The 17,250-nt window shown below is 33.5% G+C and overlaps 2 protein-coding genes across 2 annotated transcripts; both read right to left on the reverse strand.

Annotated features, from left to right (window-relative positions):
- Positions 1–6,926: 6,926 nt before the first annotated feature.
- LOC132166968 (F-box/LRR-repeat protein 10) lies at positions 6,927–10,584 on the reverse strand. Its single transcript, XM_088513951.1, has 4 exons — positions 10,371–10,584; positions 9,938–10,146; positions 9,600–9,693; positions 6,927–8,615 (listed from the first exon to the last, which is right to left on the reverse strand). Exons 1-4 carry the CDS (start codon positions 10,530–10,532, stop codon positions 7,080–7,082), a joined length of 2,001 nt encoding a protein of 666 aa, XP_088370077.1. The 5' UTR covers positions 10,533–10,584; the 3' UTR covers positions 6,927–7,079.
- A 2,218-nt stretch (positions 10,585–12,802) lies between these two features.
- Positions 12,803–15,038, reverse strand: GGR (geranylgeranyl reductase). Its single transcript, XM_059598049.2, has 2 exons — positions 14,430–15,038; positions 12,803–13,700 (listed from the first exon to the last, which is right to left on the reverse strand). Exons 1-2 carry the CDS (start codon positions 14,772–14,774, stop codon positions 13,035–13,037), a joined length of 1,011 nt encoding a protein of 336 aa, XP_059454032.1. The 5' UTR covers positions 14,775–15,038; the 3' UTR covers positions 12,803–13,034.
- Between the last annotated feature and the right edge of the window lie 2,212 nt (positions 15,039–17,250).

Raw genomic sequence — 17,250 nt, forward strand, 5'->3', positions numbered from 1 at the left:
AAATTCACTTGGGGCATTTTTTAGCCCAAAGGGCATGACATTCCATTCATAATGGCCAAATGGTGTAACAAATGCTATTTTGTATCTATCTTGTTCATGGATTTGGATCTGCCAGAATCCACTTTTCATATCAAATTTTGAAAAAACATTGGCTTGACCTATTCTGTTTATCAGGTCCTTTTTGTTTGGAATAGGATATCTTATCCACTGTAAAACTTTATTAAGAGGTTTGTAAATTATTACTAATCTTGGAGCTCCTCTTTCTAATTCTGCATTTTTATGTATGTAAAAGGTTGAACAGGACTAAGGGGACTTGCTTGTTCTAATTATTCCCTTGTTAAGCAATTCTTTAATTTCAATTTTACAAAGTTCCATTAAATTTTGATTCATTTGGATGAGTCTAGCTTTAGTAGGAATATTTCTTTTACTAAAATCTTTTACATACGAAAGTTTTACAATATGCTTTTTCCTATGCCAAAAGGCATTGGGGAGATCAGAACAAACTTCATTTTGTATTTTTTCTTTAAATCTTTCAATTTTCTATAAAAGGATGTCACTTAATAGTTATTGTTCGATTCTTTTATTTTTAATTTCTTCTTTTAGGGAGTTCAAATGCTTGCTCTTATTCTGTAAAATGTTAATTGTTTTAAAAATTGAAACTTCTTTTAACATATTAAGATCTTTAGTATGGCGTCTTTTGAAGAATTTAAATTTTACTTTTTCTCCTAAAACTTCTGTGGTAATTCCTTTGTGATATGTAGTAAAAGGATACAAAAGATATAAAAAGGGATTCCCTAATATGACCTTTGAATCAGACATGTTTTTTATTAAGACAAATGAAGTTTTGAAACAAACATGATCTTGATAGACATGTGCTTTGGATAACTTGTAATCTATTTGCATTTCACTGCCATTGGCTGATGATAAATGTTCTGTAGTTTTTGAATAATATTTAGTAGGTATCATTCCTTCCTGAATACAGTTTAAATCTGCACCTGAATCTATCAAAGCTATAACTTCAAATTCGAATTCACCATTAATAATTATTGTTACTCTAGAGTGCCATTTTTGGAAAAGGATTCTATCAATTATGTTTAAGTATTTTTTATCTGCAGTTTCTTTGAAGATTAAACTTTTGGTTGAAGATTTTGTAGATTTTTCGTCTTCTGATTCTTGTTCACTTTTATATTGACTCTGTTCAGAAATTTTTTTTATTAATCTTTAAATTCATCATTATGTCTTTAATTCTTCCGCTTATGTCAACTCGTTTTGCGAGTCCCCTCTTGGTATCAAAGCCATGTTTAGATCTATTCATCTTGATGTCTATTCATATATTTGTTAACTCCAGAAAACAGAATTGTAAAACAAGTATATTTTCAAATGTTATCTTTAGCAAAACCTTTAAGTTCTACGGGATGTACGCTTTGTGCCGTCAACGCAGCTAGGCCGGGTAGGCTTGTAAGTCGAGAGGATACAGAGTAGGACACATAAATAGCTATTCCAGAACACTTAAAGACCCGTTAAAGAAAAGCATTTGGAAGTAGAAAGTCTGCAGTTTTATTGTCTTGTCCTTAACAAATAGTTTGAATTATGTCTAGGTTGTTTAGATCCACATCTTCTATGAGCTCTAGATCTAGTTTGCCTTCTTTACCTGATATAGTTAATGAAGAAAAATATAACATTCTTGAAGTAAATATAGATTCACATGATTGGAACATACCCAAGGTCTCAACCAAAGAAATTTATAAATCAAGTTTTTCACCCTTGTCTTTTAGCAATGATTACAGCGTAAAAACAGTTGAACAAGTTTATACTTATAAATAAACATCATGATACATGTCAATTACTTTCTAAAGAAGTAATTAAAAAACTCAGAGAAAAGAAAATGAATTTCCTTCACATAGGATTAATTCAAGTTGCTGTAAAACCCCTAGTACGTCTAGGAATTAATGCCTCTGTACTTTTGTGTTTAAGAGATGCAAGACATAAAGATTACAGCACTAGCATGTTAGGAGTCGTTGAATCTAGTTTTCATAAAGGACCAATTCATTTTGACTGTTTCCCTGACTTAACTTTAAGTTTAAGTGATCTACAGATCTTAAAAGCTTTAACTTTGAACATTAAAACAGCAGGTTTCGATATGTTAGAAGGAAGCCAACCTTTAGCATTAATTTACAGATTTTATTATAAGTCAATGAAAACAAATCTTAATGTGCATGCTCTTGTTAAAAGTCTCAAAGATAAAACTTTACTTATATAGACACATTCTTGTGACACAAATGTTAGGGTATCAAGATTAGTAGTATGGTTTGAAGTAGAACTCCCATCAGAATGGCTAATAGAAAATGAAAACATTCCAACAAAAACAGAAAATACAGCATTTGATCTAAATTGTTTACAACAATACTTAGATGGTACTGTTAGGTTAAGTTTTGATAGACCAAGACTCAACAAACCACCCTTCATGATAAAAGAAACAGCTTTCCAAGATACACCAACAAGCCATAGAAACCCAAAAGATACACCAACAAACCATAGAAATTTTGCCTATTCCTCCGTTAATATTAAACCTTTAAGAAGAGATAAAAATTTAAAGTTAAAAGATATAAAAGTAGAATTTGTAATAAGCTCCCCATGTTATACAGCTAATCAAGAAAATTTTGAAGAAGAATGACCAAATTTCCAAACACAAACAGATATAGAATAACCTCATTTACACCAACAATTAATGACTGTAACTAAGCCATTTACTTTAGACCTCCAATCCTTAATAAAAACTATAATTCTACCAAGAATACAGAAAAAAGAGAAAAATATAAGTTAAAATATACAAAAGAACAAAAAATAAAAATCTTTGCAGAATGGGAAAAATTTATGAATGAACATAAGTTATATATAAAATTCTTTGACTTTATAAAAATTTATGAAAATAAAAAATTAAATATGTTAACCCAGTGGGAAAAAGTGGAAGATAAAACAATAATAGAAGCAAGTCACCTTCCAAAAGAACCGATCTTTGTAAACTTTAAAGGATAAAAAATTTTAGCCTCCCCTTTTAAAACTTCCAAAGATGACGAAATAAAAAAGATCATGGAACAAAACAATTAAACAAACCAAAGCCTCATAACCATAGGAAAACAATTATATCGAATAGAAAACAGAATTACACCCTCAACTAAAACTGAAACTGAAAAAAAAAAAAAAAAAAAAAACCCCATTACGAACAACCCCTCTTAAAAATTTCACAACCCAAAACGTTATACTTAAAGGATAAAGGCGAAACCTGTCTTGAAAATGTTAATAATATGCTAAAACAACTTGAAAACGTCAAAAGTGAAACCTTGCCCTCTGAAACTATCCAAATCATTAGAAAAGACAAACAAATAATCACATATGAAACAACACGTGAAACACAAAGTTCAGAATTTGAACAAACTACTACAGATCAAGAAATACAACAAATTGCAACAACAATTCAAAGAATTCCAAGTTAATAGAATGATTAGACCAACGCCTAACACCCCCAATTGGTACTCTAGACCTACACCACCAGACATTCAGTATGAAGAACAAAATGTTTTTAACCAATTCTCAGTTTCTACTGACAAGATTTATGAATGGAATATTGATGGTTTGTCTGAACAAGAAATTTTAAATAAACTACAACACATGTCAATGGTTACTAATAATTACCTTACAAATTCAGAAAAAACTAATGCAAAAATTGTAGACATTTTAACATCAAGATTTACGGGAACCTTAAAAGCTTGGTGGGAAAAATACATAACTGAAGCAAATCGTAGTGAAATAAAATATGCAGTTCAAAAAGATGAAGAAGGAATCACAATTTATGATGAAGCACATAACAGAGGAATCCCCAATGGAATTAATGTTTTAATTTACACATAATGAAACATTTTACAGGAATCCCTAATAATGTTACATCTAGAATTCATGACCAACTAAGTAACCTTAGGTGTCCAACCTTAAGTGATTTTAGATGGTATAAAGATATTTTTATGTCAAGAGTAATGTTAAGAGATGATTGTAAAAATGTCTTCTGGAAAGAGAAATTTATCAATGGTTTTCCCAATCTATTTGCCCATAAAATTCATGAAGAATTAAGTAATAAAACTGGAATTATAGAATATGATAAACTCACCTACGGAGACATCATAAGTACAATAAGTAAAATATGATTAAAAATGTGTATAGACATGAATATAAATAAAAACTTGAACAAAGAAAAAAGAGAAGCAAAATATGAAATGAGAAATTTTTGTGAACAATATGGCTTACCCCCTATACCACCCTCTAGAAGAAAACATAAGGATAAATACGCTAAAACTAGAAAACCCTTAAAAAAAGGTTATAGAAAAAATAAAAATTTTGAACCAAATGAATATTACAAGAAAAATAAAACAGCAAGAAAATATTACAAAAAACCACAAAACGAAAAATATGATAAAAAGAAAGTAAAATGCTTCAAATGTGGAAAAACAGGCCATTACAAAAATGAGTGCAAAGTAAAAGATAAAATCAACCAATTAAAAATTTCCAACAAAGAAAAAGAAGATTTATATAAAATCTTAGAACTCAGAAATTCATATTCTAGTAACAATGAAGATGAAATTTTTAACACCTCAACAGATTATGAATCAAGTCAAAATTCTAGTAATTCAGAGATAGAACTAGGTTGCAAAGATTCATGTTGTAAAACAAAACTTAAGATAAATGTACTAACTAAACATGAAGAAATGCTAATTGATTTGATAGAAGGAATAGAAGACCCAAAAACTAAAGCCAAATACCTTAAAAAAATTCAAGAGTAATTTAATAAAAAATGAAACAAAAAATAGACCAACAAAAATTACAGAACCACAAATTAGTATTGATAAAATCCTCAACATATTTAAATCAAAACAAAGGGAAGTAACCCTCCAAGACTTACAACATGAAGTCAATCAAATCAAAATAGAAATAAAAGATTTAAAAGCTAAAAACAAAGAATTGGAACAAGAATATATATATATATATATATATATATATACTACTCAATTCAAAAGGTTACTCCTCATGGTAAGCCCCACAGTTAACTGTTTGCAAGTATTCTAGCTCCGGAGTTACTTCACAATCAGTCGATTAGAGCTCGGCCCACTCTGATTTGATCTTGTTTCAGGCCCACTCACTGAATTGACCCGACTATCTCAGCTGTTGATGTCAAGCAAAAACGCATCAGTTCTAGTGGGACTGATCCACGTGTTAAATCTTGGGAAGCTATATATGCTGAATAGAACGTCATAATTTTGTAGGGTCATATTAAGTAGGAAAATGTTTGTGATATTAGATTTTTACTAATTTTTCATATAAATTCACAGTGTAGTTTATATGGCATTTACCACGCGAGTCATTAATTAATTAAATTAACAAGCTAAATTTTTTTACTTAACAATTTATTGTTTAGCGGCCGATATAATGTCATTTGGACGGTCACATCACATTATTTTTAGAAAGACCAAATATGAGTTGGCAAATAAGAATCAACACAATTCTCATATCTAAATTGCTAGTAATTTGGACAAATAATGTGAGAGGTTCCATATGAACCCCATCTGCTCAGATAGGTGATTGGATAACTTAAAATTTATTTAAGTAAATAAATTCCAGATAAACTTTTTCGCGTTACCTACTCAAATTACTAGTAATTCAAATAGATAATTACTTTAAATCTCGATCTAAGTTGAAGGAAGTTGGGAACCCCACTCGAGCCCCCGTTTAAATTTTGTGCTTGGTTTGAGTTATAATAGAAATGGATAAGAATTAAGCAAATTTATAATCTCCTTCGATGGAGGAGACAGCCTTCAATTATAAAACATAAACGTACTTGTAATGTTTTATTTTTTGTTGACCTGTCAAAAGTTGGCATTTCAATTCAATTCAATTCAATCATTCATAATCTACATCATTAGCGATAGGAATTGGTCCGAATTTTTTTGTAGAAGATATGTTAGACGACGATTAATGTTTACATGAAAAAGCAAGAAGGCTCACTTTCTGTGGCCACCCAACGGCAAAAGGTAAGCAAATCACATTGCTAATGCTCGGGATATTATGAAGAGACGCCAATCCACCATCGCTGTCTCCAGTCTCCTGGTGAAAGCATTAGCAACAAAGTTGGTGGGGGGCTGATGGATCATCACCATATATACATGGAACTTAGACTAGCTGATAATCATAGATTCACCGGCCAACATTATTTTTATCGTCCGGATGCATTTAACAATGTACATTTTATTATATTATATAGTTTTTTTTTTTTTTAAAAAATGTGCCAACTCATTATGTACACCGTTAGATATACAAACTTTAAATCCTAATAATGAGATGAATATTATCCAATATTTCAATGTATCAATTTCAAATGAAATAGAGGGGATCATATTCTCGGCTTCAAGGGCCTTTCTAGTATGCAAGAACTTGGGTACAAATGTAACGATTCAAGAAAAAGTGTTAGTTAAATCTGCGTCAATCAAATCTGCACTATCACTTCAAAAAACTAGTTTAGTTATAATTGAAGTTCTCTAGAATCACTTATAAAGTTCAGTTTGATATAATAAGAAATTAACGTGGTGGACAACTCAATCTCACAGAAACTGAATGTTATAAATGATTATATTCTAATTATCACTAATCCTTGGGAGAAGAAAGAAAGGAAACTCTTGGGAAGCTTACCAGTACAATGGCCACAAGGCCTGTGTAGTGCTGTAGGTCAAAGAATTAACCTTAAAATTGAAATTCATGTACAATATGATTTTGAGTTCATAAATTATTATTATTTTACATGAATTAGAAAAATAATTGAGGATATACAATTTCTTTGTAAACTTAGGCGAAGGAAATTCTGTAACAGTGCTTTACAAAGAACATTGAGTGATGTAGTTGAGTCAGGATATCAAATTTTCTAAACTCTTAACCACAATTTCTTGATACAAAGAGTTACATCTCTACATATCAACAACACTAGATAGCGATAATGTTACAAGCATGTATAAATACACAGTAAAAACATATCTTCCAAATTAAATTACCAATTCAGCATTATTTTCAGCATCTCCCATCACTTCATCAACATGCTCGCCCTCACCTTCTAGCAGCCACTGCTCAAGTTCATCCACTTCATCTCCCATCTCTTCATCAACATGCTCGCCCTCACCTTCTAGCAGCCACTGTTCAAGTTCATCCACCTCATCGTAGTCATGCACCTCATCATAGTCGTGGACGTATGAACCATCCGAGCAATCCCATTGATCAGCCCCCAGTTCCTCACCATCGCATTCCACATGCAAAAATGGTTTACTCCTAGCCAAAGCATCTACCAAATTTCTATTCACACATCCCGTAACTCCCAACCATCTCAACCTTGGAAAGTACGGCTTCTTTAACCAACGGAATGCAAGCTGTGTGATGCCACCACAGTCAAAAAGATCCAACAACTTCAAGCTACTACCATACCATCTGTCCTCATTGACCTGCATCGAGGCTAATGCCATGACAGCAGTGTCACCTATGAGTGGGCAACACCGCATTCGGAGTTCAGAGAATGGAACCCGACTTCTTGCCAGTAACAAAACTCCCTTATCAGAAAGGTTAGGAATATCTGATAGGTCCAATTCTCGCAACTCCGTCTTACATGAACCATCAAATAATGCAGAAATGCATTTATCTGTAAGTCTCCTGCACCCTCTAATGGACAATGTAACAAGTGAACACATAACTCCCTGTCTTAAGTATGACAATCCCACATCAGTTATATCAGTGTTATCCAACAGTAAAATCTTCAATTGAGGAAGAATGCCGATGGCTTGAAGTGCTTTATCCCCAAGGTTTTTGCAATTTCTCAGGTCAAGAACTCTAAGATCCTTGTTTGATACCAAATTCCTGACTGCAAGATTGGTCAAACGATTACAAAATATCAAGCTAACGTGTGTCAAAGTAAGGGAAGTTGCAGAGATGTCATGAAAAACCAGATCAGTTAACTGGGTCCCCTGAAACACCCTAAGCTTGTATAATCTAGAGCATGAATGCAAGATTGTTTTGAAACCCGTGTCTGTAACACGACAAAAGCCACCAAGATATATGCTTTCCATGTTAGTACAGTTATCAGCCATCAAGAGGACTCCGAGATCATTTACTCGTCTAAAATAGGTGATAAGGAACTCCTGGCGCCGGACCAATGAGAGATGTTTCAGTCTCCCGTACTGATTAATTTGTTGAAGGCCAAAGTTGGTCAAGTCCTGTGCGATTCCTGGTTCACTGTGGGGTGCATCACGAAGGTCCAAATGGGTTAAGGAGATGAGACCTTTAGATATCGTACTAACCATGGCATCAGTTATGCAGTCTACTGATAGGCACAATTTCTGAATGCTTAACAACATGGATGGTTGGATATGAATTGGCGATTGATGGGGTCCCAAATTTGGGCTAAGCATCTCAGTCACTGCTACTGAAGGAATGTACCCGATCTCAATAGAAGTGAGTTTTTTAGAAGCCAAAGCCCAAACTCGAGCCAAATCATGACCAAGAAATGGTGAAACATCAAACATCAGGATCAATGCCTACCAAAACGATTGCAATACATATTCAGATGAAACACATAAGACAATTATAAAATGGCACAAAAGACAACATGCAAGAATCACAAATCTAGAAAAAGAAAGATCAAGTTTCCGTAGTTAAGCCATATACAAGACCCATATGGTTTCTACAGAAACTTCAGCATATGGCACTATCATTAATGTGCTGACATGCATGAATGATCTGAACCAGTTTAATTGTTAATCGGGATGCCCCCAAAAAACCTAATGGCCAAGAAGGAACATTATGCCCGCTTTCATGGACAATTGCATTGAAACTGACATAATAACTACTGCAAGCTTCTGAGTATAAGCCAATCATTCAGCACAAGGCGTTGATGAATATGGACAAAAATAGTTACTGCAATATGACAGGTGTCATATCATCCAATGCATTACTAGATGATGGAGTGAGAATCTTATTGAAATGACCAAGCATTTCTGCATCCATTCGGCCAGATCAACAACCAAATGATATTAATTACTCCTATTCACAAGTCAATAGACATCAAGATAAACGAGGGCTCTTAAGAATACTAATGAGAGTGGGGCATTGAGCTGATATATGTAAAAACACATTCTATTAATAATTATACCGATCACATGTTTACTTTAATCTGCTACAAAACTTCGTCTTTAAACAATCGTACTTATTGTTTATTCAATATTATTTTCATTGACTACTCTTTTTTTTATAATTTTTTTATGGAGATACTTGTTCTTTTCTAGGCATCATAGGGATATTCAAACTAATATTCACTACACTTTCTTTTCTGGGTAAATACTATACTCGTTCCGTACCTTTTTCCAATTACTTGTCTTCATTAAAACCACAAATTATCTCATAAAAATATTACTTCTATAAGACCTTATGTTAGTTTTAATATAGTCGTTACACTTGGATTTATTTTTCTTTTTCTTTGTACTAACTGTTCTCTATCAATTAATCTTGAACTAAAGCCTTACTTCTAGCTGAGTGCAGCCAATGAGCAACTCCTCCAGATCAGAAATATGAATCCCCCGCACTCTGTTTTCGGCCACTGAACCCAAGCATAGAGACCTGAAGAACACACCAAAGCTATCAACGCCGCAAACAAATATGAAATCAATTCCAAACCACGGCATTATTTATCAAAACATGTCTTGTTCATGATTGCGCATGCGTACCTTGATAAATTAGGATCGTCTAGATTTTCTTGGGAATTCCACTAATGGACATCTTAAAATCGCAATTATTAAGTTTACTTAAATGATTCAGATATTGCCATTTCTCAGCATGCAAAATAGAGCGAGAGAGTTCGAACCTCAGATTCCGGCATCGCCTGCCGACCTCGGAAAGCAGTTTCCCGCTAAAATCTGCGCAATTGTGCAGACAAAGCTCGTGCGCTGGAGGACGAAGCAAGAGCTCGATCGCCGAATCATTGAGCCTATCACAGTCGACCTTCAGGCTCCTCATGTAAGGGTTCGGCGGCCCCAACAAAGGCCGCAACAAATCCATAGAAGGAGCAATGTCCTGCAACAAGCAAATCCAAAGTTTCCATTTTTTCAATCTGATTTCCCGTTTTCTCAGAATCAATCAAGATTTCTAGTAATTTTTTCACACTCAAAATTTACTATATGGAAAGCACAACAAAATCCAAGATTTTGACTACGGTTTTACGTGTTTTCTTTTTTCCATCGTATTCTCGGCATCCAAACAGAGGCCTAGGGTTTTATGAGAAAGAGGAAGTGACTCACGAGGAGGTGGAAGGTGGGGAGCTGAGAAGCGCAGGCCCTAAAGGCCGTACACGTGGAGGCGACGGAGCAGATCGATGCCACGTCGAGCTTCGCCATGATGGTGGCGAGGAGTTCCGGGGGCAGGTGATCCAGGCTCTTAGCTAGGGTCTCGCCGGTCGCCATTTCGGGTTTGGGTTCGGGTTTCTTGGAACTGCTCAGGATCTCGTACAGGCGACCGAACTTTGTTCGTTCGAGAGCTGACTCTAGTGTTCTTTGATTTTCACACGTGGCAAAAACAATTTTTATTACCGTCTATAATTTTTTGTTGTTGATAAAGTCCACTTAATCCTCTTAAACTACTATCCAAATTATCAATTACAACAATTGGCCCCTCAAATTATCAATACAATGACAATGTATCTCCCAATGTTAACAAAATGACGAAATTACTCTTATAGAATTTTCAACAAGACAAAAATACCTTTAAAAATTTGAATAAAAATAAAAGGGTAAACTTCACTTAACCCACTCAAACTATCATTCCAATGACAATCTACCTTCAAAACTATACAATTTACCTCTTAAACTACCAAAACAATGACAATGTATTCCCCAAAGCTAGCAAAATGATGAAATTACCCCTATAAAATTTTCAATAAAACAAAAAATACCCTTAAAAATTAAAAATAAAATAAAATTTTGTATTTTATTTTTATTTTAGTAAGGGTAATTTCATCATTTTTTAAAATTTGGGGTACATTGTCATTGTTTTGGTAGTTTGAGAGTTAAATTGTCGTAATTGATAGTTTGAGATGTAGATTGTCATTGGGGTAGTAGGTTGAGGGGATTAAATGGACTTTACCTTTTTGTTTTTTTAATTTTTTTTGAAGAGAAGTGAAAAGAAAACATACAAGAAGTGAACAACATCAAACACCAATATATATATATATATATATATATATATATATATATATATATATATTTGGAGGCCATAGCGAGAAAGAGTACACTAACACGAACATGGGCTAGATCATAGCTACTTTGGCGAAGCACCGTCGTAATGTCTAGCAAGAGAGATACCTAGCAGTGCAAGTATAGAGAACATCGCAACATGGTCTGCAACAAGATATGAGATTCTCCATAGACAAAATGTGAGTACCAAGTGAGATGATCCAAAGAGAGGAAGCCATTGATCTAACGCGTAGCCAAAAAATAAAGCATATGGGACGGTGGTGCATGCAACACACGCGTTCCTGGGAGGCTCATGAAGAGCATACTCGCTGGTGGAGCACTTCAAACAAAAGATTAGAGGACCCAATTGAAAGATAGATGGTGCGTATGTAGAGAGGGTAGTGAAAATGCAGTCGATCTAGCCTCTTAGACGTGGACCAAGCCAAAAAAAAAAAAAAAAAAAAAAAAAAGTGAGGAGGGTCAAGGAGGGAAATATAAAACATCAAGGTTTAAAAGCCGAAGGAAATAGATGTAGTAGAAAAATGGAGATTGAGCAAACAAGAAAGAAAAAATGGAAGAGAGAAACACGCTTTCTGGAAAGGTCTCTACAGATAGATGAAAGTGTAAGTATTAACATAATTAAGCTCTTATATCCATGTGAGGATTTACGTTAAAAATTTCAATACCCCTAATAAAACTCTTTAATTTTACGTGAAAACTAAAATTTCAAAAAAACTTAAGAATCTTAAACCATTTCATTTAAAAAATGACTAGGATTGCAAGGATCTTATCATGAAAACCATCATTAGAGCTTTATAGGACCTTAATTTCATAAAATTAATCAAAATCCAGTTCAAGCAGCTCATAGGTGTGCTAGAAAGTGAAAGCAAATGAATCTTTTTTTTTAAAAAAAAAACCATGTACCAAACCCTATGGTGGATCACGCCACATATGTTTTGGAAATAAGGGAGATAATGAGGTGATATATAGTATTACTTGAAATACAATATTAGTAATGAGTTCGATTCCCATCCAATTCCATTTCCTCCTGTTTAGTTAACACTTTAGGGGAAAAAAAAAAAAAAAAAAAAAAAAAAAAAAACATACTCATACGAAAAAGAAATCATGGGACTTAATCCAACATCAGCTAAGGACATAGAGTATAGTGTGCTCTTAAGAATTGTTGAGTCCTCTTTAAGCAAACAATTGCCTAAAATATAATGCTTTCGTAGATCCCGCTTTTGAGCCTCTCTCTCCTATGCAATTCCGATAGTATCGTTTCTCCATTTCCTACTCTCCCATGTTGCGTAGATTTTTTTTTATATATATAAAAAAGATACATACTCATTACTCACACACTGTTTCTTTAGTAGCATGCTTGTTTTGAATGTCATGTGTGAACACATTATGGGCGATTTGTGCTTCTATGAGGCCAGGCCGCTCTTGATTTCTCTCTCTCTCTCTCTCTCTCTCTCTCCCCCCAAAATAACTTCAAGTTCACCAAACTTAAATTGCTTGCTATCCCATTATTCTTTATTTGATCCATCAAAAATATATTTAACTGTTATCAGCACAGAAACCTCAACAATGGTAACTCATCATAATCTAGAACAAGAGCTAAATATGAGTGTAAAATCAAAATAAGAAAAAGAACGATGCTTAGAGGCTGAGAAGCTACCACAAAGCTCTTGGGCTCCTCATCTAAACCAGAATCGTTGGCCATATTTCTATCCATTAACTTGAATCACCAACATTGAAACCTCTACCAGCAGCATAATCCACAAAGCTGTAAAGAGGTACCACACTCTCACCATACTTCTCAAAGCCATCCAATTCTTGCTTGGCCTTGGCCCTAAGCTCCTCTGCCACCTCCATTGCCTTTTCAACCCCATAAACTCCCACATAACTCTTCCCTTTTTTCTTCCTCTCTTCATTTTCTTCACTTCTACTCATTTTCTCTTCCAAAATATCATCCACAACCTGATACAGTACCCCAACAGCTCTCCCATACCTTCTCAATCTCTGTATTTCATCGTCTTCAGCACCGGCTAGTATCCCTCCACACACTGCAGAACACTCACCCATTTCGCCAAACTTCTTTTCTTGCACGAATTCAACAGAATTGGGCCCTCCCTCAAGGTCAATGAACTGCCCAGCAGCCATGCCGGTTGACCCTACAGCTTGGGCAATCTCTGTAATTACACGTAGGAGACGGGGCTCAGGCACAAGGTCGGAAGGTGTGTGGGAGACAATGTGGCGAAAGCCGAGAGGGAAGAGCGCATCGCCGGCCAGGATAGCCATGTCGACACCATACATTGTGTGATTTGAGGGCTGGCCTCGGCGTGACGGGTCGTCATCCATGCAGGGAAGGTCGTCATGTATCAGTGAAGCCGCATGAACCTGTTTAAGAACCCAGAGAACTGAATTAACAGTTTGTTGAAATAGCAATACTTACTGTTACACTCAGAAAAAAATAGCTTTGCAAACTTTAACCTGAATGTTTGCTTCACTGTTTCTAAGAATTTTGCCTTAGGCATCCATTTTGTGGACACACTTCCAAGTCCAATTCCACTGTTTTGTTGCGTTTATGTAATAAAAGACTTTGAGATTGAATTTTGAAGTTCCCTGACTCCAAATTTAAATGACTTTCCAGAAGAAGCAAAACTTGCAAGTCTGATCAAATCCAATTATATTAAATCATCGAGTTTTATTTCTTTCTGTTTTTGGGAATTTTGCCTCAACCAAATGAACCAGTCAAAAACTGGGTATATTATACAATTGTATAATAAATTCTTTCTAACAAGATATGTTTTTTTTTTTTTCTTAATCCAAATTAGCAGCTAACAAACACAGCCCCTTTCTAGTAAGATTCCAAGATACAGATTCTAAAACTAGCTTGCAAAAGAATATTAGAACCTAATCCAAGATACAGATTCTAAAACTAGCTTGCAAAAGAATATTAGAACCTAACTTTTAGCTTCTCACATCCAGCTGATGCAATTAAATTTACATTTGAAAAGTACTTTCTATGCTTCCAAAAACAAAAAGTCAAATGCAAATTCTGCTCTCAAATAACAAAAACAGAAGCAAATCAAATCAAAATGAAAAAAGGAAGGGAAAAGGCAGAACCATTTCGAGGGCGCAGGCGGTGGGGAAGGCGGCGAGGCGGTTGCCGCCGAAGAGCTCGCAGGCGGCGACGCACATGACGGGTGGGGCTCGCTTGCCTCCCTTGGCCAGCACCGAGTACCGCATGGCCTCGTAGATCTTCTCCGGGTACTGCACCGGAATAGCCTCCTCCAGCTTCTGGTTAACCTCTCCGATCAAGGTCGTCCAGTACGTCTTCAGATCGAACTGGATCGAAACCGAAGAAGAAGAAGAAGAAGAGCAGCGAATTGGCGGTGGTCTAAGGTTTGTGGGCACCCTTCTTGGCAGGTAGAGATGGGGTGAGGATGATATTATCGTCGAGAAAACCATCGTTTTTTTACAATCTTTAACAACTCTTTGTCTATCTCTGTATCTCTGTGTCTCCGTCACTTCTTTATGCGAGATTTGTATGGCGGAATTGTGAGTAGCTCAGTGTCGGAGTCTGGGAATTGGAATTGGAAATGGAAATGGAGGCTTAAGCCTCAATGCAGCGATGGTGGATGTGAAATGAGATGAGATTTTTCCGATAGTGGGCGTGAAATCACTGAAATGAGATCAGATTTTTCAGTTGGGGAAATGGATAGTGGGAATGGATAAAGTGGACGATGACTCGGATTTAGAGTCTATGCATCTTAGATTCTTAAGATGCATAATAATTAATATTATATTTTTTAAAATAAAAAAATTAGCATTTAAATTAATAAAAAGCTTCTAAAAAAAAATCAAGGGAAAAATCCATATATCCCCTCAAACTATCACCCAATTGACAATGTCTCTCTAAACTTTTAATTGTGACAATTTTCCCTCAAAACTACTAAAAATTGTCAATATTCCCCCCAATAACGAAACTACCCATAATAAAATAAAAACAAAAAATACTAAAACTTATGGAAAAAACCTAAAACTAAAATAAATAAATAAATCCATCGGGTGGCAAATTTAAAATTAAAAAAAAATCCATTGTATAAGAAAAAAATTAAAAATTTTCTTTTTTTTTGGTTATGATTTTTTTTTTTAATTTTTTAATTTATTTATTTTTTATAACTTTTTAGAATAAAAATTTCTGTTTTAAAAAAAAATTAACAATTTTCGTTTAAGAAAATAAAAATTTCCGTTTCTTTTAAATAAAAATTTCTGTTTAAAGAAAAAATCGTTAAAAAAAATTGTTTTGTAAAAAAAATTCGTTTTTTAAAAAATAAATAAAAAATTTTCGTTTAAAAAATAATATATATATATATATATATATATATATATATATATATATTTTAAAAAAATCTTTCTTTTAAATTAAAATTTTTGTTTTTTTAAAAAAAAATTAAAAATTTATTTATTTTATTTATTTTTTGAATTTATTGGGGTATTTTTGTCTTATTGCGAAATACATAGGGGCATTTTTATCTTTTTGCTAGCCTTAGGGAGGACATTGACAATGTTTTGGTAGCTTATGAGGGATATTGTCATAATTGAAAGTTTATGGGATACATTGTCAATTTGGTAGTAGTTTAAGAGGGGTATATGGACTTTACCCAAAATCAAGAAAAAACTTTATCTAAGTCTCTAAACTTTCATCGTTTTGCATTTTATTTTTTAAAGTTTAAAAATTCTTAATTTAATGTATTGAACTTTAAAAAATTTGTAATATCATCATCTCGTTAGGGTTTGAGGTTAAATTAGATGATTAATAAGTAAAATGGCTGTTATACCTTGGTAAACTTTGAAATTATAAAATTACCCCTAAGTTATATTTATTTATTTATTTAAAAAAAAAAAGTGAAAAAAAAATAAAGGGATATTATGAAAATGTCTCACTCCTCCTGTAGGATTTAACAACAATTTATAACAAAGAGGTGAGATTGCAAGTTTTATAAAGTTCGATAAATTAAATTGAGCGTTTTTGAACTTTTAAAAGAGAAGAGATTGCAAAAACGATAAAAGTTTAGAGGGATTAATTTTTAAATCAATGATTAAATTTTAATGTCACGTCATTTTAATTCCAATTGCATATACTTATAATAAACGACTATGAAAATTGACTTTTTATATATACAAAATGCAAAAACTTTAAATCACACTATAAAATGGATCCTATTCCCTCGTGTGAAAGGTGGACCAACAAGTAGCTCACTTTTCTTAATTTCCTCGTCAAATAATTTAGTTCTTATCAATTATTGTCCTTCGACTTCGTGGCAAACTCAAATACGCCAAGTGTAAAAGACCTCAAATTAGAGGGATCAAGGTGGGGTCCTTGAAACGACAAGGGACACATTTTGTTGTCGTGAGGGGGAAAAAAAATGTGGGGCTATGTTGGCTAATGTGTTTTGTATTTTATTTTCGGTTGGAAAAAAGTGTCATTATAGTGTTTTGAAATAATGAAGATTTGAAAATATGAGCGGAAGCAATATAGAAAATAAATATAAAAAATTATGGATAATTTGGTATTAAATACCTACGTCCACTACTCGAAATACTCTTAAAGGCTACATTGTGCTCATTAACTTTTTATTTGTCTACAATATAAAGGTTTCTATTTATAGGATAATGTCTAAATACACGTATAGTAATCAAATGTCCTTAATTTGACAATATATGATTACAATCAACCCATAAATAGATAATATTTCAATATCAACCTAATTATGAAATATGCGAAAAGTATAATATATTTTTCATATATTCTAATAGTATAAATGTAAAAATAATTTGTATGTTTTGAATTTGAATTTGAATTGTTTGTTAACATGAACAAAGAACAAAAGATAAAATAATAATAATAATAATAAGGGGCAATTTTCTTTTTTACAAATTG

The sequence above is a fragment of the Corylus avellana genome, chromosome 2 (genome assembly GCF_965113065.1).
Source record: "Corylus avellana chromosome 2, dhCorAvel1.hap1.2, whole genome shotgun sequence".
NCBI lineage: Eukaryota > Viridiplantae > Streptophyta > Magnoliopsida > Fagales > Betulaceae > Corylus > Corylus avellana.

What these genes read in the sequence shown, in the direction of transcription:
- LOC132166968 (XM_088513951.1), bottom strand. Translation starts at nt 10,532, where the DNA reads ATGGCGACCGGCGAGACCCTAGCTAAGAGCCTGGATCACCTGCCCCCG. An exon ending in TCCCCACCTTCCACCTCCTC is followed by an intron (nt 10,147 to 10,370) that starts GTGAGTCACTTC and finishes TGCTTGTTGCAG; the next exon opens with GACATTGCTCCTTCTATGGA. An exon ending in AGGCGATGCCGGAATCTGAG is followed by an intron (nt 9,694 to 9,937) that starts GTTCGAACTCTC and finishes TGTGTTCTTCAG; the next exon opens with GTCTCTATGCTTGGGTTCAG.
- GGR (XM_059598049.2), bottom strand. Translation starts at nt 14,774, where the DNA reads ATGGTTTTCTCGACGATAATATCATCCTCACCCCATCTCTACCTGCCA. An exon ending in CCGCCTGCGCCCTCGAAATG is followed by an intron (nt 13,701 to 14,429) that starts GTTCTGCCTTTT and finishes GTTCTTAAACAG; the next exon opens with GTTCATGCGGCTTCACTGAT.